Source organism: Macrobrachium nipponense, chromosome 21 (genome assembly GCF_015104395.2).
Source record: "Macrobrachium nipponense isolate FS-2020 chromosome 21, ASM1510439v2, whole genome shotgun sequence".
Lineage (NCBI taxonomy): Eukaryota > Metazoa > Arthropoda > Malacostraca > Decapoda > Palaemonidae > Macrobrachium > Macrobrachium nipponense.
Genome location: NC_087212.1, coordinates 48435663 through 48458561, shown reverse-complemented (window position 1 = coordinate 48458561; position 22899 = coordinate 48435663). Strand labels below are relative to the sequence as shown.

The 22899-nt window shown below is 36.7% G+C and overlaps 1 protein-coding gene across 1 annotated transcript in view; it reads left to right on the top strand.

Annotated features, from left to right (window-relative positions):
- The window catches only part of LOC135198018 (probable chitinase 10), a 156136-nt gene that overhangs the window by 104175 nt on the left and 29062 nt on the right, over positions 1–22899 (top strand). The window contains exon 2 of the mRNA XM_064225371.1: positions 10195–10252. Within this exon, the coding sequence (XP_064081441.1) occupies positions 10195–10252 (58 nt within the window). The remainder of the gene's footprint in view (positions 1–10194; positions 10253–22899) is intronic.

Below are 22899 nucleotides of genomic sequence, written 5' to 3'. Positions count from 1 at the left end.
TGACACAAGAATAAGTAGAGAAATTACTTGTGATGAAGATAGGAACGCTCTACAAAGAGACCTTAACAAAGTATATGATTGGGCAGAGGTAAATAGGATGGTATTTAACTCTGATAAATTTGAATCAATAAATTATGGAGACAGAGAAAGAAAGCTATATGCATATAAGGACCAATAATGAGACCATCACAAATAAGGAAGCAGTTAAAGACCTTGGTGTGATGATGAATAGGAACATGTTATGCAATGATCAAATAGCAACTCTGTTGGCAAAATGTAAAGCAAAAAATGGGAATGTTGTTACGGCACTTCAAAACAAGAAAAGCTGAACACATGATTATGCTTTATAAAACATATGTTCGTAGTCCACTTGAATATTGCAATATGATATGGTACCCACACTATCAAAAGGATATTGCACAAATAGAGAGTGTACAAAGGTCCTTTACAGCTAGAATAGAAGAAGTTAAGGACCTAGACTACTGGGAAAGACTACAATTCTTAAAATTATATAGTCTGGAAAGGAGAAGAGAACGCTACATGATAATTCAGGCATGGAAACAGATAGAAGGAATAGCAGAAAATATCATGGAACTAAAAATATCAGAAAAGAGCAAGCAGAGGTAGATTAATAGTGCCCAAAAATATACCAGGAAAAATAAGGAAAGCACACAGGACATTAATCCACTACGCACCAGCATCGATAATGCAGCGTCTATTCAATGCGTTGCCAGCTCATCTGAGGAATATATCAGGAGTGAGCGTAGATGTGTTTAAGAATAAGCTCGACAATATCTAAACTGCATCCCAGACCATCCAAGATTGGAAGATGCAAAATATACCGGAAGATGTACTGCAAGTCTCAAACTCTCTGGTTAGACATTAGAGGGTGGCCTCACACTGGATAGGGGGACCTGGGGCAAAAACCCGAACAAGAAGTAAGGTCTGGGTAAGGTAAGGTCTTCTCCAAGGTAGAATCGGGAGGTTGTTGCTAACGACATCATCAAGTCTACGGTGACGCCACATTCTCAGGAAATATAAAACTCGCCCCGAAGGCATTTGGTAACCGTATTGCCCTTCAGACGAGCTCCTGGTGATGGTGGTTGTTCTCGTACTTGTACATAAGAGAGAGAGAGAGAGAGAGAGAGAGAGAGAGAGAGAGAGAGAGAGACGAGAGAGAGAGAGAGAGAGTTTCAATTTCTCTCGCAGTCGTCTCGTCATCTGTTGAATGTCTTGAGGATGCAGAGAACTCGTAAGCTGCATGAAGTCATTCAAAAGATGGTTTGGTTCCCTGGCCATGCGATCACGTCAGTTTTAATAAAGAGGTCACAGCATCAGCTGTTCCCATGGGTGTTGGTGGGGCGGGGGTGGGGGTGGGTGGGGGGGGGGGGGGGGGGGGGTGGGGGGGGGGGGGGGAGGTTAGCGCCATCAGTACACCTCACTTGGTGCACTGTATGTAAGGATATATATATATATGGTGTTTTCAGCGTCGCTTTGTCCCCTAGCGGCATCCAGTTTTTAGTCATTTACTTTACCTCCATTCCTGCTTGCTTTTTTCAATCTTGCTTTCCAACACTCCTGACTGTGAAACTGTGGGAATTGGTCCCAGTTCCACCTTTAGATCCTTTTACTTTACTTCTTTTGAATTTCTAGATCTCTTTATCTTGCTGTCCAACAACAATAATTCTCCCTATTCATTGTCTTAACTATTATTATTAATTACTATTCAGAAGTTAAACCGTATTCATGTGGAACAAACCCACCAAAGGAACCATAAACCTAAAATTCAGGCTTCCAAAGACTATGGTGTTCATTCGAAGATAATGGGAAATTCAGAAAAGAGGACATCAGTTATTAGAAAAACAGATCAATTAACATATCAATAAACAATTTGAAATGTAAGTAAAATTTTAAATGAAGCATTGAATGATTGCATGTGTCCCCAGTGCTTAGCTTGACAGCATAAATTTCATAACCAAAGAATCTCAGTCATAATCTGAGGGAAGGCCAGAAGACGGTTGCGAGATGGAAACTGATTATTCAGTCGTCGCCTGTACGGTGACTGGTCGTCGGAAATGGCTATGGCAATGTGAGAAGTTTCCCCAAATTTGCGACCAAATGAGGTCACTGCATCAGACTGTCAGCCTCGTCTCTTGCCTCTGAGAGTTTTTGCAAGACGTGACATCTTTCGTGATCGCTGGAGTTACTTGGAGTTGCTTGCTTGCATGTTTCCTTTTGTGTATATTGGCAACTTGCAAATTGCAAAGTTTTTATCTTGGTTTCATATTAATTGCTATATGGAAATTCTGCTGTTGATGGATCCTTTTTCTTTAAACTACTATGTTCCTTATAATCATAATTTCTGTTGATTGTATAGAGTATATTTGCTTCTAATGTATTGACAGTTTCTTTTTTTATACAAAAGATGACAAACTGAATTCACTAACTTTTGAACCTCGAGGTGAATGCTGCTGTTACTATTTTTTATTTTTTATTTTTTTTGCTGCTTTTTGCTGTGACTTTTCGGTTCCAAAACGATCGATGGATAATAGTGAATTTGTTACAATTTTTTTCTCTTTTAATTTTGGTACGTAAAGATGGCCTGCTTAGAGTGACTCGACTTAGGATTCCTTTATCAAATCCTTTTTTCCTTGAAATTAAGAAGATAAATGCCGTTTGATGTTTATAATATCGAGAGAGAGAGAGAGAGAGAGAGAGAGAGAGGAATATTACCCTGCTACACTGTAATAAGAGGAATAAAAGACAGTAATCATGAAAGTAAGATTAAGCAAATAGACGCATGAATGAGCTCCTAACAACTATAAGAAGACAATAAAGATGAATAAAGTAAGACACATTTAAAAGTATGATGTAATATATTACACTCGTGTGAATTGGCCAATCATGAACTAAGATTTAAAACGCAAGAATGGCCACTATGTTTGGGAAAGGCTTATCCAATTTTCTCTACCTTTTTATGCGTAAATTTACGAATAATTCCGACGTTCGTTAAGGGAAAGCGAAGACTTCTAGGACCGGACTAGACAGACAGGAGGTACATGATTATTTTATGAGATGTCTTACTGTGGTTGTTCTGACGAATGCAGGAGGTAAACGCTTTGAAGTCTGAAAACCAAGTGATCACTCAAATTATCTTTCGTCATTCCATTTACGTAATTCCCGCACTTTCTACGGAAATTCCCGGAGATTTTCCTTTTGTATGCGATTGTTTTCAACATGAAAATCCGTATTCTGGATCAGCTGAATTATTTCTCTCTCTCTCTCTCTCTCTCTCTCTCCCTCTCTCTCTCTCTCTCTCTCTCATATATATATATATATGTATACATATATATATATATATATATATATATATATATAAAAACACCACACTGCATTCTGTTCTTATTTTCAAAGAAAAAAGGAAAAAAGATGTATATATATAAAATGACTATATACTTCTCCATAGCACGTTCTCTCTCTCTCTCTCTCTCCCTCTCTCTCTCTCTCTCTCTCTCTCTCTCTCTCACACACACACACACACACACACATATATGCATATTATGAGTATATATATATATATATATGTATATATATATATATATATATATATATATATATATATATATATATGACATGTTACTTTCCCGTAGTATTCTCTTTCTCTTTCATCATGTGAGATTCCCCTTTACCTCTATAGCGGTTTTAAGCATAAAGAGAACTCAAGTCCATTCATTACGTGGTGAGGAGAGGGAAGGAAGCTTGGAAAATGAGCATGCGCAGTCGTGTCGTCGGCTTTGTTTCAGGTGTCAAGGAGAGAGAGAGAGAGAGAGAGAGAGAGAAAGTCTCCCTACGGGAAAAGATCTACTCATAAGGGAGAACCCAGGTGGTTTAAGGAACCCTGTAAGAGAGAGAGAGAGAGAGAGAGAGAGAGAGACGGAGACGTCAATGACTGGATGCGCACATGCGTATAATGATGATGAAGGGTTCGTCGGGCGTATAATGTTGTTGTTTTTGGCTTCGCTACGAGAAAGTTTCGTCGTGGGCATGATGTTTAGAGAGAGGAGAGTCTCCTATCATGTTTGAGACACAGTTTTGCTATTTTATTTAATCAGAAACTCATTCTTACCTTTCTGGAATAACTAGGTTTCGATTAATGTGTATTTATGGCTAGAATCTTTGGTCATTTTTTTCTTTATCAGTTAATGAATATGGTTTCTTCTTATTTATATAGATATCTTCATTTATAAAGCAATAAGCATAAGTAAAGGCATTGTGGGAAATAGCCCAAATAATCAAAACAAGAAGAAATAATGAAAATAAAGAGCTTCTTGAAAGGGAATGAAGGGACCCATTATTCATCATACAGGGATGATTAATTCATTTTTCATCTAAACTAGAGGTTAAGTTAGTTCCTATCACCTCCACCAGGTGGCCCCTCGCCAGAGTAAAAGTAAAAGTTTTGGGGGGAGAAGCAAGTGAATAATTGACTGAATATATATACTTACCGACCCTTAAAAGGATTCACAGGGACCATTATTACCCATAAGCTATGCTACATCAAGATGTTCTTACCTGTTTATTTATTTATTTTGGATGAATTTGAATAGTTGATATCACTGGGTATCAAGGGGTTTAATGGAATTTTTATAAAGATATAATTTTAAATTTTGATTGGGTTTGATCGACACAGTGACTATATTTTGATGAGATCAAGTTGATCATCCTGAGAGAGAGAGAGAGAGAGAGAGAGAGAGAGAGAGAGAGAGAGAGAGAGAGAGAGAGAGAGAGAGAAGCATACACGTTATTATATATATATATATATATATATATATATATATATATATATATATATATATATACACATATATATATGTATGTGTGTGTGCGTGCATGAGTAAGAGTTTCCATGCTTAAACATATACGTCAGTATATACCGTAAAACTTAACACCAGACCTTGAGGAAGTGTGCAGTAATGACGGCTCCTAAAAATCTCCCCCCTATATCCAAATACTCTTTTTGGCTTCATATTTCTTCTTCTTTAAATCTTCAGTTGAAAGCCCACATGGGCAAAGTCAACGGACTATAAACCCAAGAGGCTCCAAAGGGAAATCAACCAGCAGAGAGACACACAAGTTGTAAGAACAATGGAAAAATAGGTAAATATGAAGGAATAACAAATAAAACCGTTACACCGAAATTCAGGATCGTCAGCAGCAGCAGCAGCAGCAGAGAGTAGCAATGAATTTGAGCCTCGCTTAAATATTTGGAGAGCAGAAGATTGCAGGTCTGCAGTAGGCAGACTATTCGACGTTTTAGTTGTAGCCAAGGAAAACTCAGAAAACTGATGCCAGAAATCAACACTGTTTGCTTATCGATTGTCAATTTTATTCTCCCGTTTTAATGAACTAGCGTTAGAAGTGTTTTATTCCTGAGGTCCCATCCGCACGTTTTTGTTGTTCTTATTAGGAAGGTTTAGTTTGACTTGATTTGATAAAATAAAATTATCCTACAAAGCCAAGCACTAGGGAACTTTCAGTCATTCAGTGCTCAAGACGGAATAAAAATAACGAGGTAGTTGAAGTGGTTGGACAACAAGATGGAAAGAAAGAAAAGAGGATGGAAGGAAAGTTTAAGACTAAAAGGTGGGTGCCCCGCTTGAGGTGTACTAACGGCAGTGCCTCCCTACCGTAGTTAGGAAGGTTAGAAACATTTATGAATTGTTGAAAAATGCGCCAGTAAACCTTCTTGACATTTATTGTCCTGTATGAGTCTTCTGAGTCTTCTGCATGGTTTCCAATCTTTTGAGTCATTTTCTTTGTGAGTCCTCTGAGTCCCCTGTATGGTCTGCGACCTTTTGAGTCTCCTCCTGTGTCTTTTGAGGCTCCGATTCACCTCTGACCGCGGGTCTCCCCTTTGAAGACAGAGCCAATCTGAGCCATTCGTTCTGGCTCAGTTGCTGCCTGCTCCGTCTTGGGAGAATATTTGTCTCCTACATTGGGAAATAAAATTGCACCATTTCTTCCAGTTCCTTCCCCTTTCCATCGCTGATTTGTTCCACTGAAGGCCATCCTGGGAAAGAGAACCATGGAGGAAAACTAGTAAATAGTCTTAGAAGACATTGTGATGTGAAATGTTATCTTTATGTGGCACAGTTCGTATGGGATATCATTCATCTCTTATATGGCAAAGTGTCGAATATGCAGTTTTTCACATTTTTTGTTTTTAAATTTATCTGCATCTCTGGCGATTTTAACATTGACTTCTTTTTTCAGCAATGTTATCAAGTCTGTCTCTCTCTCATCATGCAGGATGTATGATACTTAGCTAAAACAGAAAGTCAATGCTAAAACCACCGTCGGTACAGGTAAATAAAAAAAATAATGTATAATCGACACTGCCAAAAAAATTATGCATTTTGAGAATGAAAAATAAATTCCAGTATTAACTGATATGGCTTTATTAAAAAAAAAAGAAACAGGTGTTGTATTCCAAATATACTTCAGTCTGTCTGGCTGTCTGTCTTTCTTTTGTGAATAATACATGACGGAAAATTCTGAATATATTTTTTCCCTCGGCTGGCTTGTCGTAAAGACTTACAGAGAAACTTTCTTGAGCGAAAGTTAATACGAGGAAACGTGAGAAAAAAGAATTAAAAAAAATTCATTAAGAACTGGGTTATTGCGCTTGCGTGAGGGTTTAATTAGGTGTGCACAATTATGCCACATTATTCTGATTACACTCGTATGTATGGTTTTGTAATTTGAATAATTTAAAATGATTGATAATAAAGAGATCAGAATTCTGTGTTGTCTTAAAATATACCGAAAGTCGTACTTTCTGTTATGCTGGTTCAACGAAGTGTATATTTAGAATTTGAGAGAGAGAGAGAGAGAGAGAGAGAGAGAGAGAGAGAGAGAGAGAGAGAGAGAGAGAGAGAGAGAGTAAAAATATCAAGAAAGCAAACATGTGAAGGTACATGGGTGAAGATCCACCTGGCAATGAAAATTCAGTCGCTTTTAATTTCCCTCGAACAACTGTAAATATATTCCAGCGACACGCAACGACAATTGCCGTATTTAACGTCGCATTTGGCCACGGTGAGACCGTTGCCGAGAGGAATGGCTATTTTGGCCAACGGTGGGTTACGTCAAAAGAACGCCTCGTCTTACCGTCATGAATTGAGGAGGAAGATCTTTGTTTTTGGTACGAAACAAAATCTAGGAATTGCTCTTGCGAGTTTCAGTATACAGAGACCAGACTGTTAGCTCCTAGCCTTTCAGCTACGGCAGCGCAGTCTCCCCAAAGTCGACTGACCACCAGGTCAGCAGAGACACGATGGTTTAATGGGATGGGGCCCTATTGCTGCGTCCTCTCGTCATGGGTTCCTTAGGGGGTTAGTGCCTTCAGTGCACCTCAGGTAGTGCACTGTAGGCATTATTGCTTAAGGGTCTTTGCAGCGTCCCTTCGGCCCTTAGCTGCAGCCTCTCTCATTTCCATCCGTTCACATCCTTTATCTTCCATCTAACTTTCCATCGTCTCTAACAATAAATTGTTTCCTTTCTATCAGTTTCTCTTTTAGCGCTGGATGACGTGGATGGTACCAGCGCTTGGCCTTTGGCCTAAATTCTGTATTCTATTCTATTCTATTCTATTTTATTCTATTCTATTCTATTCTACCTCTTGCCATGAAGGCTATAAAGAAAAGCAGTGCTGTGCTATAGACGTTGAAATCTTTCTTGAATGACAGAATACAGTAGGTGAGAGGGTTAAAGACATTAAGAGACTTGAATGATATAGTTTAAAAAAGGATACAGGGGCATTTGTCCGTCCTTGTGACGTGTTGCAAGAATAAGTCGATTTCTATTCCTTTTCGGATTTAACCGCCATGTGTCGCTGGACGTGACGCCCAATGAGGACTGGGTGGCTATTTATGGTACGTGATAATTCCTTTAACCGTTGGCCACCAAGGTCATCTTCACACAGATACCTGAATCATTTGGATTTAAGCTGAATGTGTGACTACGTGTCCAAGCAGTTGCTTTGCTGGGGGAAGATGTGCGTGTGTATGCCCGAGAGCGCGCAAGCATATACACATACATACACATGAGATTTCTTGATGCCTGTTACTGGAGAAAGTGCTGTAGTTTTCGTTTAGACTTCTTATATGAATTGAGAGAGAGAGAGAGAGAGAGGAGAGAGAGAGAGACGAGAGAGAGAGAGAGAGAGAGAGAGAGAGAGAGAGAGAGAGAGAGAGAGAGTCACTACAGTGCAAAGAAAACCAGATAGCAAAGTTTTTTGAGCAAAGGATTCGGGAAACCAGGGGAGCTAAAATCTACAGCAAGCAAATGGCACAATTTTTTGTATGTTAAATTCTTTTAATTAGGTAACAAATTGCCACATTTTGCGAATGTCAGGGGAAGCACTCGACGATAGTTACGAATGGCAAAAACGTCTGCCAACGATCTTCGGGTCTTTGATATGTCAGCTTGAAAGACCAAAATGTCAGCTTGAGGGGAGTGTCAGCTTAAAAGCGTAAGAATAAGTGTTTCAAATTAAAAAAAAAAAAAAAAAAAAAAAAACTCCATTTCATTCTTGTCTTTCTTAATAGCTCCAAAAAGACATATACTCGGGTCCCCTCCTCCGTTTCGAAAACCCATTTCTAATTTTGCCAATTTCACCGTCATTTTCTCTCAAGTACGTCACTGCTTAGAGACCCTGCAGGCGGCGCCTCGGGCTCTTTCACCACTAGAGGGCAGCACCAGCGGTAGCGCCCAAGGGAAGGTCTTTCTGCGTCTGCGCGCACGCCACTTGAGGGAAAATGCTTATTATTCTTGCTATTACGACCTGTGACGAAGTCTAGATTGCAGATTCCAACTCTCTCTCTCTTCTCTCAGTTTATATGTATTACTATCATTTCGTTGCCTATGACAAGACTATACTTATATTAAAATTATTGATTTTGAATGTTGGGAAATAAATATTACACACACACACACACACACACTATATATATATATATAGTATAGCTATATATATATATATATATATATATATATATCTATATATATATATATTATTATATATAATATATATCATATATATTATATATATATATATATATATCATATATATGATATGCGTTACATATGGTGTAAGTATACAATATATAATATATGCTAGCTATATATATATATATATATATATATATATATATATATATATATATATATATATATTATATAATATATACTAAAGGATAACTAAAGGAGAAAAATTACGATATGCTAAACTTGCGAGTAATAACTTTACGTGACATTAAGAGTCGCTTACTTTCTCGAGTAAAAATAACTCTAATACGCCATTTTACTCGCAAATGGCGGACAACCGAAGATGTGATGACGGTTGTCAAAAAACACTTTCGTTCCTAAAGGCATTTTCTTTCACGTCGCTTCCTGTTCGATATCGTTTTGCAAAGGTTCGACTTTCGTTGGTACGAAAACATTAAGATTGAACCCGCACTAAAACGATCGGGTTTTCAATTCAGTTTGCGTTTCTTTTATCATTCTTTTCCTCTTATCTTTCTGTTTCATGTGTCACAAATTTATTTTAGTATCTGACGAATTCAGAATGGATATGGGTTTATTATTATTATTATTATTATTATTATTATTATTATTATTATTATTATTATTATTATTATTATTATTATATAGAAGGTAAACCCTCTATTCATACGGAACAAACATACAAATTCAAGCTTCCAAAGAATATGGTGTTCGTTGAGAAGGATGAATGAATGAATAGATAAATAATCATATGAAAATATAAATAGGTTAATTTTTTATATTTTGAATTGTTTAGGATAGTATTGCATTTCATTGAGTTCATTATTAATTCATACCGTCAAGCCAAGCCCTGTTAAACTTTCGACCATTCAGCGCTCAAGAGAGTGAAAAGAGGGAGTTGGAGTGGTTGGACAGCAAGATAAAGGGATCCAGAAAATAAAGGAGATGAAATACAAGTATTTAAAGGTGGAATTGGGAGAAAGCCCTCAGTTATAGTAAGAAGGTAATGAATGCTTAATGAGGTGGGACAAGATTTAAAAAAAAGAAAGCCCGGCAGGTAATGAATGTCAGATGTCTCTTACAGATTTTGTTTTCAACTACATAATATTTTTCTTTTCTCGTCCTCAGAGGTTCCGGTGGTTGGCCCTGGGGGTCATCCTTCTGGCTGCAATTGCCTTAGCACAAGGTAAGAATAAAGATGGTTGTCTGTTTAGTGAAGAATTATCTGTTTTCTTGTGTAGTTACCCTCTTCCTCGTCCTGTGCAGTCAGTGGTTGCATGGTTTATAAAAGCAGAGCACCGAAATATCCTATAATTTTAATTTCACATGCGTAATATGTTGCCATAAATAGTAGTTTGAAATTTCGCTACCTTAAATATTAATTTAAAATAGTTTTTCCATAAATATTAATTTGAAATTTTGTTTCTTTAAATGTTATTTTGAAATTATGTATCCTTAAATATTATTTTGAAGTACCAGTTCCTTTCACACTGATAATTTGTAATGAATGTATTCAAGTTGCATAAGATCTTTCGGTAAATTCATGAGTATGTGCAACAGTATATTTTATATCTCAACATTATTGAAATCTGTTAAACAACGCCGTTCGTAAACCTTTTAGGTAAGAAGATTGCTTTATTTGTTTCCCATGTCGATATATACATTGCGTGAATTAATCAAGAACTCAAGGTTTGTTGCACTGACCCCTCAGAGAGCAATAGACTTTAGTATTTGATCTCATTATTCAAAGAAATAAAAACAAGGCGTTCCTTTCTCGCTCTACTTCCGGGCCCCCCCCCCCTCCCCAACCCCCAACCTTAGAGCGAATGCCAATTATCTTATCACAGCGAGGAACGCTTTCTGAACCAGTTTCAGGTCAGTGTTTTAAGGGCATGATGACCTCGTCGTAAACCCAAGTTCACGACCTCACTTACTGGCCGCATTCCGAGAAAAGGAAATCAGGGTTGGAATTAAAAACATTTGGTATGTGTGTGTGTTTTTTTTTAATGCCCGCCGCAGTTGAGGGGGGAAAGCTGTACGGCTGCACTTTTTTCTTAAGCTTCTCCGGAATGTTAGGTTAGGTTAGGTCATCCTCTGTTGAATTCATCATTTGGTTCAGCACCCGGATGAAGATGCTAGACGGTTTGGAATACTTGGATGACGTAGAATGAATGAGCCACCCACCTCTCTCCTCTCTCTCTTCTCTCTCTCTCTCTCTCTCTCTCTCTCTCTCTCTCTATCAATACAGTATAAAGTCATTGTGAATCATGTGACTGGGGAAGCTATAAGGATACTTGGTTTTCCTAAAATTCTTTAGAATTTCGGTTAGGTTAAGCCATGCAATCCTGTTTCTCATTGTCAGGTGTTTTTTTTTTTTTCATCGTTTCTCCTCAAGTTGAATTGTTTCATCAAAGTGTTTCTCTCGATGGATATCTGGAATGCTGATTTTTCTACAGGTCAAGTCATAGACGTAAAAGTATGCAGATTAAAATGTAAGAAAAGGAAATCTCTCTGAATCGTTCTCTGGAGGTTATTGAGAGAGAGAGAGAGAGAGAGAGAGAGAGAGAGAGAGAGAGAGAGAGAAGGCGGATTTGTTTCTTGTAAGTGACGTAGCTATGAGGATAATTTTGTCATTGTGAGTCAAAGTTATTTCCGAAGTATGTGAAGAATTCAACTTTGCATCTGACAAAGTCCTTTCATTACGATGATCTGGCAACCTGAATAAGAGAGAGAGAGAGAGAGAGAGAGAGAGAGAGAGAGAGAGAGGGGGGGGGTGGAGAAGAGAGAGACTTCTGGAGGTATTAAAACAAGTGAAGACACGGCATGCAAAGTGAGAGAAAACTTCTGACTTCAAAGCAAACGTGAGGTCTGAGGAATAAGTTATCAGGAATGCATGATTTCCGAGAGACAGAGCTGGAAAAACAGTGGAAACTGACAGCAGTCCCGCTCGACCGTGACCCTCTTCGGTAAAAATCAGTAGCGGTAACCGAAGCGAGGCGAACGAAAACTCACCACGAGTAACCTTCGAGAGAGACATGCACTGGAGTCTCCATCCTTGCCCGAACTCTCTCGCTTTACCAAGGAGATGACGGCCTTCCTTCTTCTTAGCTGTTTCTCCTGTTTTAGAAATTTTTGAGTAGATTCTGGGTCTCAAGTAACTTCTAAGTAACTGACTGGTCCTCAGAGGTGGCGATTCTTGTGTGTGGTTCTTGCATGCCGTTAGAATTATCTGTAAGAATCGTGAGCGTGACGTCACGTTAGACGTATGTAGAGCTGATGGTTACGGAGATGCAAATGGTGATTATAAAGCATAGACTCTCCTTCCTCTTCTCTTTCTACGTCCTCTTCCTCACTCACTCACTCACTCTCCTCCTCCTCCTACTCCTCCTTCCTCCATCCTCCTCCTCCTCCCCTCCTCCTCCTCCTCCTCCTCCTCCTCCTCAGGAATCGTTTTCCTCCTGGTTATGACAGTGATGATGGTGGGAATAAAAATAAAAAGAATCACTTTCTAAAGCACAACGGTTATAGGTCTAGAATTTGAGAAACTTATCTTGTCCCAGATCCTGCTAATTCCAATAACCACCGATTCTGACATCATTAATGACCCATGTTATTAAATGATCACAAGTAAAAATAATTTGGGAGAATTTCAGATATTGTGTGTAAGAACGGTGCTCATTTATTCGCTCGAGTAATTCAATATATCGAAATTATTTTTAAAATTCGGTCACGAAATTAAGATGATTTACCTTTCCAGAATCTCGTACATAAGTATCAGCGCATGCGTGTGCTTTAATCAAGAAAAGGGTTTCATTAAATTCAAGGACAGCTACCAGCAATACAAACTCTCTCTCTCTCTCTCTCTCTCTCTCTCTCTCTCTCTCTCTCTCTCTCTCTCTCTCTCTCGTCTATGTCTGGCTCTCTGTGATCATATCGTTTTCATTATTATTATCATTACTATTACTTTTAAAAATGACTCCTCTTGAAATGGAGAATTAAATCCGAAGTTATGCATGGGTACAAATAAATTAAAAATAAATCTGTAGAGAGCTTTCGGGAGTCTGTTTGATTCCCAGTATAGATTTATTTTAATATATATTTGTAATCGTACATAACTGCAGATTTAGTTCTCCAGTGTTATTATTATTATTATTATTATTATTATTATTATTATTATTATTATTATTATTATTATTATTATTATTATTATTATTATTATTATTATTCAGAAGATTAACCAGTATTCACAGGAAGCAAGCCTACTGGGGCCACTGACTTGAAATTCAAACTCCATAGAATATGGTGTTCATTTGACACAAGCTACAGAATATAATAGGAAATGCAGAAAGGAGAGATCAGTTATTGGAAAAGATAGAAGATAAATGAATGAATAAATGAATAAATAGATACAATATGAATAAATGAGTACGTTACAAAGTCTTAAAATTATTTCCGGAAAGATTTGGAGCAACGAAGCTACTGAACATTTTTGCTGTTGTTGATTACTAGATAATAAAAATGTCTAGAATTCAAATTTGCTCTGCTCCCAGTTCACGCAAACATGAAAATAGTTTATATCATTGGTGATTCATTCTGAAATTTGTGGGCAGCCAACGTTTAGGAGTCTGAGATTAATCTTGTAAATCGGTGTATCTTTTACGTTTCCTGTTTGCAGTAGAGATGGTGGTAGTCTCAATGCCATGCTACTAAGCAACCAAGCAGCTGTAGGTATTGCTTCCATATCATGTTGCTCTGTGCTGTTGGAGCTTATGGGAATTTTTAAAATATTTGTTTCAATCTTTCTTTCATTAAAGTTTTGACAATGGAAATGTGTGACGCTTAAGTACAACATCCAAAACTTCTTCAGTTTTACTCTTCAACCTCTCTAACTATTACTCATATAGGTTCAGCCGCGGAGTTTTCTCCCAGTTCCACCCGAAGATCCTTGTACTGCATCACATTTATTTCTTGGATCTCCTTATATATATATATATATATATATATATATATATATATATATATATTAATTTTCTCCTCTTACTTTTTCTTATCCATTTAAGGAATGTCACTTAAAATCAACTTGAGTTGTCAATACGTAAGGTTTCAAACAAGGAAAAAACTGTAACGAAACTGTACTAATATGATAAAGATACCCTGTCAGTTCTTTTTTTTTTAGCATCTTTGAATTATTCTCATTTAGTTTTCAGCACATTTCAAAAGAGTAACTGCTTTGATGATGAGCTCGTAAACGTATGTTTTTGAGTGAGCAAATTCACGTAGTTGTCCTCAGCTACAATAATTCAGCTCTTAAGTTGCGTTTGTAATGTTCCTTTTACAGGGGATGTCCGTGATCTTGCCTAAAAATCTTATGTGATATTTAAATGAAACAGACATTGGAAGATCTGCTTGCCTACATGTTTCTCTTCTAGCGGGTTTTGAAGATTAACAGCTTAAAGAGAGTGAATAACCACTTAACCATAATGCAAAACCATTACGTGTTGTTGGTTTACTACCACATAGTTATTGCGTATGAGAGAGAGAGAGAGAGAGAGAGAGAGAGAGAGAGAGAGAGAGAGAGAGAGAGAGAGAGAGAGAGAGAGAGATTCAAATGCGATTAGCAACAGCAATGCTTGACATTATGAACTAATGATGTCTGCTTTAACTTCAGTCTAAGGGAACAGACTTTTGTTAAGAATTCTGTCTCTTGGAAGACTGAAATTTTGAATTAAACTTTAAAAGGTTGTTAAATTGATTTAAATGAAATGACCCTGTTTGGAACAGTTTGTCGAGTAATGGTATCATATATACCAAATATTCTATAATGATAGCGCTGGCGAGTCGCCATTTGTATTTATGTCATATATACAAATTTGATATTATGAGTTGCGTGGTTAATTGAATACAGAATGAATGGCAATTTCCAAGGTCTTGTTTATCCATAACTGATTGGATGATCTTTTGGAAACTACAGGAACTACTGTAGAGCTCCAGGAAACGAACTTTGCCTTCATTCCTACCTCTTCAATTTTGCTGTCCATCCTCTCTATTGCCGCTTAGCGTAACCCTTTAAATCATTGAATTTCAACTCACTGATTTTTTGGATCGCTTCATCTTGCTGTCCAACCACTCCAACGCCCTCTTTTCACTTTCTTGAGAGCTGAATAGCTGAAGTTCCTCCAGTGCTTCGCTTCACAGCTGATTTCAATCAGCTGTATAGAATCTAAGCAAATCTAGGAAAAGCGAGGGAAAGAGTTCAATGTTTAGCAAAATAATAAGGAACAAAGGAAGACTATGCCAAACTTTAGAACAAAATGAAAGCTATAACCTGATAGGAAGTCATGATAGGAGTAGACCTGAATATTATGACTCCCAGAAAGAAATAATAAATGTTTGTGCGTATGTGTGCCTTTGTGTGTGTGAGCGCTCGAGCGCATTTGTGCTTCCAAAGCACGAATCCTTATTTGAGTAGATATGGTCAAAGTACTGGAATGTTAATGCGGAGGTTCCAATTGAAGGAACAACTTTCATCGTAGTTTCTCTCGAGTGATTATGGCGTGCTTGGTGTGCTTGCCAGTGTATGATGGAAAACTTAACTCTGTAGAGAGAGAGAGAGAGAGAGAGAGAGAGAGAGAGAGAGAGAGAGAGGTGGGGGTGGGGGGGGGAAATATGTGGGCTGGGTAGCAGGGACGTGGTGTGGGAAGATTTTGTTTGAAAAAAAAACAGAGCGTCATATAGTAGTATTCCTTCTCTAAATCTATAAATGAAGAGAGAGAGAGAGAGAGAGAGAGAGAGAGAGAGAGAGAGAGAGAGAGAGAGGAAGGTGGAGGAACGTGGGGTGGAGAGATATTATCAGAAAAAGACAATCCTATAGTAGTATTCGTTAGCAGAACTCGCATAAAATCTGGCAAAAATGAAAGAAGGAATTGGCATTGCTATGAGTTCGTTAGCTATTCTAACCACTATCATAATAACCATCAGCAAGATTTCCTTCTAAAGTAACGGACGGTTAATTATAGTCTAAATTCCTTAGCAAATGGCCTTTCACTTACTAGTTATCGGGCAAGGTTTGCGAAACACAAATCTGAAAGCAGAATTGTCGACACTCCTTTAACAGAATTGAACGGAGGAATGCAACTGGAACATTCATGTGAAGTGCACACAGACATCCTAAGATTTGCTGATGAGATTTTATTTTGTTGAATTTCATTTTCAAAATTCTTATCTATTTATTGATTAACTTATTAGTTTATCACGTTTTGCTTTCCTATTAACTGATCTCTTCTTCCTGTACTCTATATATATATCTGTAGCTTCTTTCAAAAAAACATCATATTCTTTGGAAGCTTGAATTTCAAGTCAGTGGCCCCTATAAGCTTGTACCTTATGAATAGGGGTGTATCTCTACCATAATAATAATAATAATAATAATAATAATAATAATAATAATAATAATAATAATAATAATAATAATAATAATAATAATAATATTTCTTTTGGTGGTCATGATTGAAGACATTACCCTGTTCGCAGCACTGATTGAAACCTCACGCAACCTCATATAAACATGCGCTCACACGAAGCAGATAATTAGTTTGCAAAAGAAAATAGGGACGACATATATAAGTATTTCGACTACGCCGTGTTCTTGTACCCTCATACTTTGCCAAGTAGCGTGTAGAAGGTCTTTGCGTATGCATACACACATTTGACATTTGATTTGCAAGGTGAACAGGTGGCTAATACCAAAATGTAATCACAACTTAATTACACCGCAGTAATTGGAAGCTAGACCGAGTACCTGACCTTGCGTAGTTGAATATAAAAATTATAATCTTTTGCCAAGTAGAAAGCTCCTGGTTAAATTATCTTTTGCTTATTTTTAGTCGAGAATGTCTGGAAAGTACTCAAAGAAGAACGAAATATGGAATTATTGTTATATTTATTCTTCTTCTGCGGAACAGTCTCCCAGAGGACGCTGTGTAAATAGAACCTCAAAAGTTCGAGCAAAGCATTACTACCCTAAAACAATTCGCCTTCTATTCTAATAGTTTACTTATATTTTATCTATTAATTTACTTATTTATCTTATTTCTTTCTAATAATTTCAAGTCAGTGCCCCTGTAGGGAGTTTATCCGTGATTAATGATAATAATAATAATAATAATAATAATAATAATAATAATAATAATAATAATAATAATAATAATAATAATAGTAGGAAAAACTCTCTATCACGAGAGTATATATAATATTCTAAAGGGTCCACAATAATACAAAGTGTAAAAAGTCCGTATATAATTTTGAAGACTTTACAGAGTCTTCAGAGTCTTCAAAATTATACACGGACTTTTTACACTTTGTATTATTGTGGACCCTTTAGAACAAAATAATAATAATAATAATTAATAATAATAATAATAATAATAATAATAATAATAATAATAATAATAAAATAATAATAAATGCAGGGAGCAGACCCTTCTTTGATTCATGTTTTGTTGAAAATACTGGCAGTTTTCAACGAGTCAATCTTAAACAGGGTCTTTTCAATTCTTCTGATGATTCGTTTTGCTGACTCTAGCTAGGTTGTTGAGTAGAATTCCAAGATTCATATTTGTCTTCATTAGGATATTTGTCAAAAATATTTTATCAAAAATATTTTATAATATATTTTGTTATATCCATCAAAGAGATATAAGGAAAATATATAATAAAATATTTTTGATAAAATATTTTTGACAAATATCCTAATGAAGACAAGTATGAATACTGGAATTCTACTCAACAACCAACCTAGCTGAGTGAGAAAAACGAATTATCGAAGTAATTGAAAAGACTCTGTATAAGATTGATTCGTTGAAAACTGCCCTTATTTTCAACAAATAATAATAATAATAATAATAATAATAATAATAATAATAATAATAATAATAATAAGTTTGTATGGCATGATTAGAGCGGAAAATGAGAACGGAATAAAGAATTGGCAGACCTGTTACGTTGACCTTCTTGTTATCGCGTAACTTCGGCAAAAAAATCTGACGTCTGTAGATGCCTGGCATGATCAAACAGCTCTTTAAATGTCAAAGGCAATCATAGCAGAAGGCATTAACAAGCTCGATCGCCTGCCCCACTTTGTACTGAATGAATGGAGGCTCTTAATGAACGGCCAATCCCTGTGATTCAACACGTCATTGGATCATTCTCATTCTATCGGGGCAGTCCAGATGCATAAATCTCTCTCTCTCTCTCTCTCTCCCCAGTACTGCGATTTTTGGCAGGCAGTTTCGGCACTCCTCTCTCTCTCTCTCTCTCTCTCTCTCTCTCTCTCTCTCTCTCTATGTACTGTCATTTTTGGCAGGCAGTTTCAGCGCTCCGTGTCCTCTCGTGCCAATCTCTCTCTCTCCTCCTCTCCTCCCTCCCTCTCTCTCTCTCTCTCTCTCTCTCTCTCTCTCTCAGTAATAAAACGTCCCAGAATTTATCATGAAAAGTTCCCTGGACATACCAAAGCCTCCTCTCTTGCCTGGTCATACGTCTTTTGTTAGTCATAGGTCTTCTTAAGAATATTACCTTTTCAAAAAAAAGTTTTGCTAAAAACACTGAGTATTTTCATCTTTAGGAAATCAGTGATTCCCGTTAATCAAAACAGGACTGGACAAAACTTTGTTTCTCTTCACTGCTCTCTTATTTTGCCATCCTGGGGTTGATGAGGCTGGGGGTAAATGATGCAGTATGATTGAACTTTTCGTGCCTAAAATGATCATTCTAAGTCTGCTTTAAAGATTTTAGGTGCAATGATTTCTGTTATAATAATAACATAATAATAATAATTAAGTAATAACTAACTAATAATAATAATTAATAATAATAATAATAATAATAATAATCAATCAATAATTAATAATAATAATAATTATTATTCTCATCAAGGATTAGTATTATTATTATATATTATTATTATTATATTCATTAATTAATAATTAATTCAATTATTCATTATATATTATTATATTAGGATTATTATTATTTATTATTTTATTATTTTATTATTATTATTATTATTAATTATTATCATTTATTATTATTATTATTATTATTATTATTCAGTAGATAGACACCTATTCATCTAGAACACACCCACAAGAGACATTGACTTGAAATTCAAGCTTCTTAAGAATATGGTGTTCATTTGAAAGTCACAGAAGATAATAGGAAATGAAGAAAGGAGAGATCAGTTATTCGAGAAGAAAAAATAGAAATTGATTATCTAATGAATTAATAAATAAATACAAATTTAGAAAGACATGGCTGATTAATCTATTATTGGAAGCTTGAGAAGGTAAATACTACCACGTGATTTATTCAGGGTTTTACATGATTTCACCTCCTGCAGCACATCAAAGGGTAGTTTTACATATCAGTCAAAGTCGTGACCCTGGTGCAACCACCAATTTTAAAGAAAGTCCGCCGGTCTCTCTTTGACTTTTAATGAAAATTGAAGTTGCTTGTTCATGGCTATGAATTGCAACCCTGCAATCTTTGGCTAGGAACAGTAAAAAACACATTCTGTTGAAGTTTCATTATCTTTCAAGTTTTTAACAAATAGTTGAAATATTTTCATTATATTCTGCAAGGAAAAAAACAGCTATTAAGTTTCGAGAATTTTGGGAGGTTATCGTGGAATCATCATCAATTGAGAGAGAGAGAGAGAGAGAGAGAGAGAGAGAGAGAGAGAGAGAGAATCCCGTATGTAATTCATAAAGTCGCGATACGAAATTTTTTTTATAATGTTGTAAACTCGTCATTTTCTGATGCATCAGACAAGACAGAAGGCAAAAAATATTCCACAAAAGATTTATGACGTAGGAAATATAAGTATAATACGTATACTATTCGGTAAGACCCTTGGATTAAAAGAAAAACAAAAAACCAAAGATTATTACCACAATTAGCAACCACGTGAAACACAGCCTTAGAGCTTTCGCTTTGCTGAGCAAATGAAGTTACTGAAGGGTCCCAAAACCTCATGGTTGTGAAATATACTCGTCTGTACAACGAGGGTGTCTAGAATACCCAGCTCCTCCAGGTTGTAATGAATGGGCATGGGGAGAACAAGAAAGAAGAAAAAAAAGAAGGAAAAACTAGACCGGTCAGACCAGACCGTTAACTGTCGGGTCCCAAGAAAAGTTGCAGAAAGAATAAGAAGTAACAATCTAACTGTCTTCTGGATTTCAGGGCACGTTTATTGCTTGGGAAAGATGTAAATATATACACAGACACACTCGCTCACATGTACATTTACATACACGAATAATATATATATATATATATGTATGTATGTATTTCTGACCATTTATTAAATATTGTATATTAGATACATCTTCAAGAAATGACTGGTTATGGTTACCAAGAACAATTTTGAAAATAATTAAGGATGGATTTGATGACTGGACAAAAGAATGATTGCTTTAAAAACAAGAAATTGATTATTAGCACGTTAAATTTCAATATAATGTTTTTAAACAATACACTGAATATTTTTTTAAACAATCATCGTCGATACTTATCAGCAGACTAAGCAGTTCGTATCATCTCAGAGGTGTAGATAACCAATAACTAAATGGACAACCTACGCTCCTCCCCAGGACCTGTTCCCCACCCCAGTCGCTTCCCACTCCTCCCTCCCTCCGCCCCCTGACCAATATCGTGTAGTTAGGGTTTGAGGTCAATGGCTCTCCGCCCATCACTTTCAATTCTAGTTCTTCTTCTTTTTTTCTTTTCTTTTTTCGAAGTGTCTCTCGGTCAACTTTTAGCACGAGCTGCATCGATGATAACGAGATTTCAGTCACTGACTCATTTCATAAACGATGTTGAAAGTGACTGAGTTTTGTCGAGAGAGAGAGAGAGAGAGAGAGAGAGAGAGAGAGAGAGAGAGAGAGAGAAGGAATAGGTGAGATACGCCACTGGCATCATTGAAACAAAAAGTTTTCCTACGATTGAAATGTTTATTCTTGCGTGTCTTTCTGTTCCTTTCTTTCTTTATTGGCGAAGACGAACCGGGGAAAGGGGGAGAGTTTGAGCAAACCGGGGAGGTGGGTGGGGGGTTTGGGGGTTAGGGGCGGGTGTTGAAGAAAAGTCACGGAAGGTGAAACAAGATAAAGGAATTCTCACAATCCTCGTCCGAAGTAAGAGCGAGCTTTCTTTCCCCACTTCTTCTGTTGTTCCATTTTCCATAAAGTCTCGGCTTATTCAAAGACTCCTGACTAATACAGACAGCGGCGTATAGACAGGTAGGTTCCCCAACCGCGTCCCCTTGATTTCTCCACACAAAATAAAAAGTAATTCTAAAGAGTTGTAGGCAGTAATTCTCTAGCTTTGGAGATAAAATCCTTATTGAATATCGTTGTTGGATATGGCTTTAAATGTTTCCCATTTCAAGAGGTCTTTTATTCCTCACACCGCTGGAATGTGGAATGTTCCCCCTGAGGATGCTGTGCAATTAGAACCTCACAAGCTCAAGCGGAGGTGCAGTACAGTAATTACTACACTAAAACTATTCACCTTGAATTTTACTGATTTATTCAGATTTTTATCGATTTATCTATTAATTTACTCATTTAGCTCATTGTTCGTTTTCTAAAAGCTGATCTCCTCTTCCTGTATTTCTTATTAGTAACTTCTTTCAAATAAACACCATATTCTTTGGGAGTTTGAATTTCAAGTCAATGTCCCCTGAAAGCTTGTCCATATAATTAGGTGTTATCTTTGAATAATAATAATAATAATAATAATAATAAATAATAATAATAATAATAATAATAATAATAATAATAATAATAATAAGATTACGCTAATAGGAATAATTCAAACTGAAAATCCCTCAGCCTTAGGAAAAACTTTCAATTCAAAAACAACTAGTGATGTAATAATTTCAGATATTGCTGAAAACATTACCGTTGCCCAACATTTTTTTTTTATTTAACGTGCATGAGATGACTGATTAAACTTTCTCGATCCAAAATATAGAGTATAATGTTTAAAACTAAATAATGGTTTTCTGTTTAGGGAAACAAACAACTCGCCTTTGTCACATTTGTTCGGACCGGAGTGTAAATAGGGCAGACATAAAGATTTTCTTTCTAGCTGTTTTGATGTTTTCTTCCCTTCAAACTACGCCAAGAACTAAAATTGCTAAAAAGAATTACAGATCGAAATAAGAGGGGCTTTTATGACCGGTAAGAGTAGAGTTGATGACCGCCGTCTCGAGATTTGTAAACGAGATCTGAAGCAGATAAGAAAGAGGTTGACAAGAAGCCAAGTATTTAATCTCCATAACTCACTCGCCGCCAAGGGACCTCACGCAAGTTTCTGGGTCCAGTTTGTCAACACCACGAAAATCAAGGGTTTGTTTGACTAACGGGACCAACGAACGCGAGAACGTGACGCCGTAGATGACGACGAAGTCGGAGACCAACGGTCGAGACGAGTTCGCCGAAAGTGAAAGTCGCCCACCGCCACTTCCACAATCGACTCCGCCACCATCAGACGCTGGACGACTCTCAACCTATGACCCTTAAAAACTCTCGACGGATTCAGGCCAAAAGAAAAGACTTTTTTCCTTCAGGCCGAAAGAAAAGACTTTTTTCCTAAGTCTGTTTCGTTGACTTAGTCATAAAATGGTCATTTCATTTAACTGGGATCAGTTTGATCAAATGTGCTAAATTACATTATTTATTCGTTAAACGAAGTTCAGTTGGGCTCACTGCATATATACTGGTTGATTCATGTGTTTATGGAATCCAAATGATCGAACAGAAGACACGGTGTAATGCG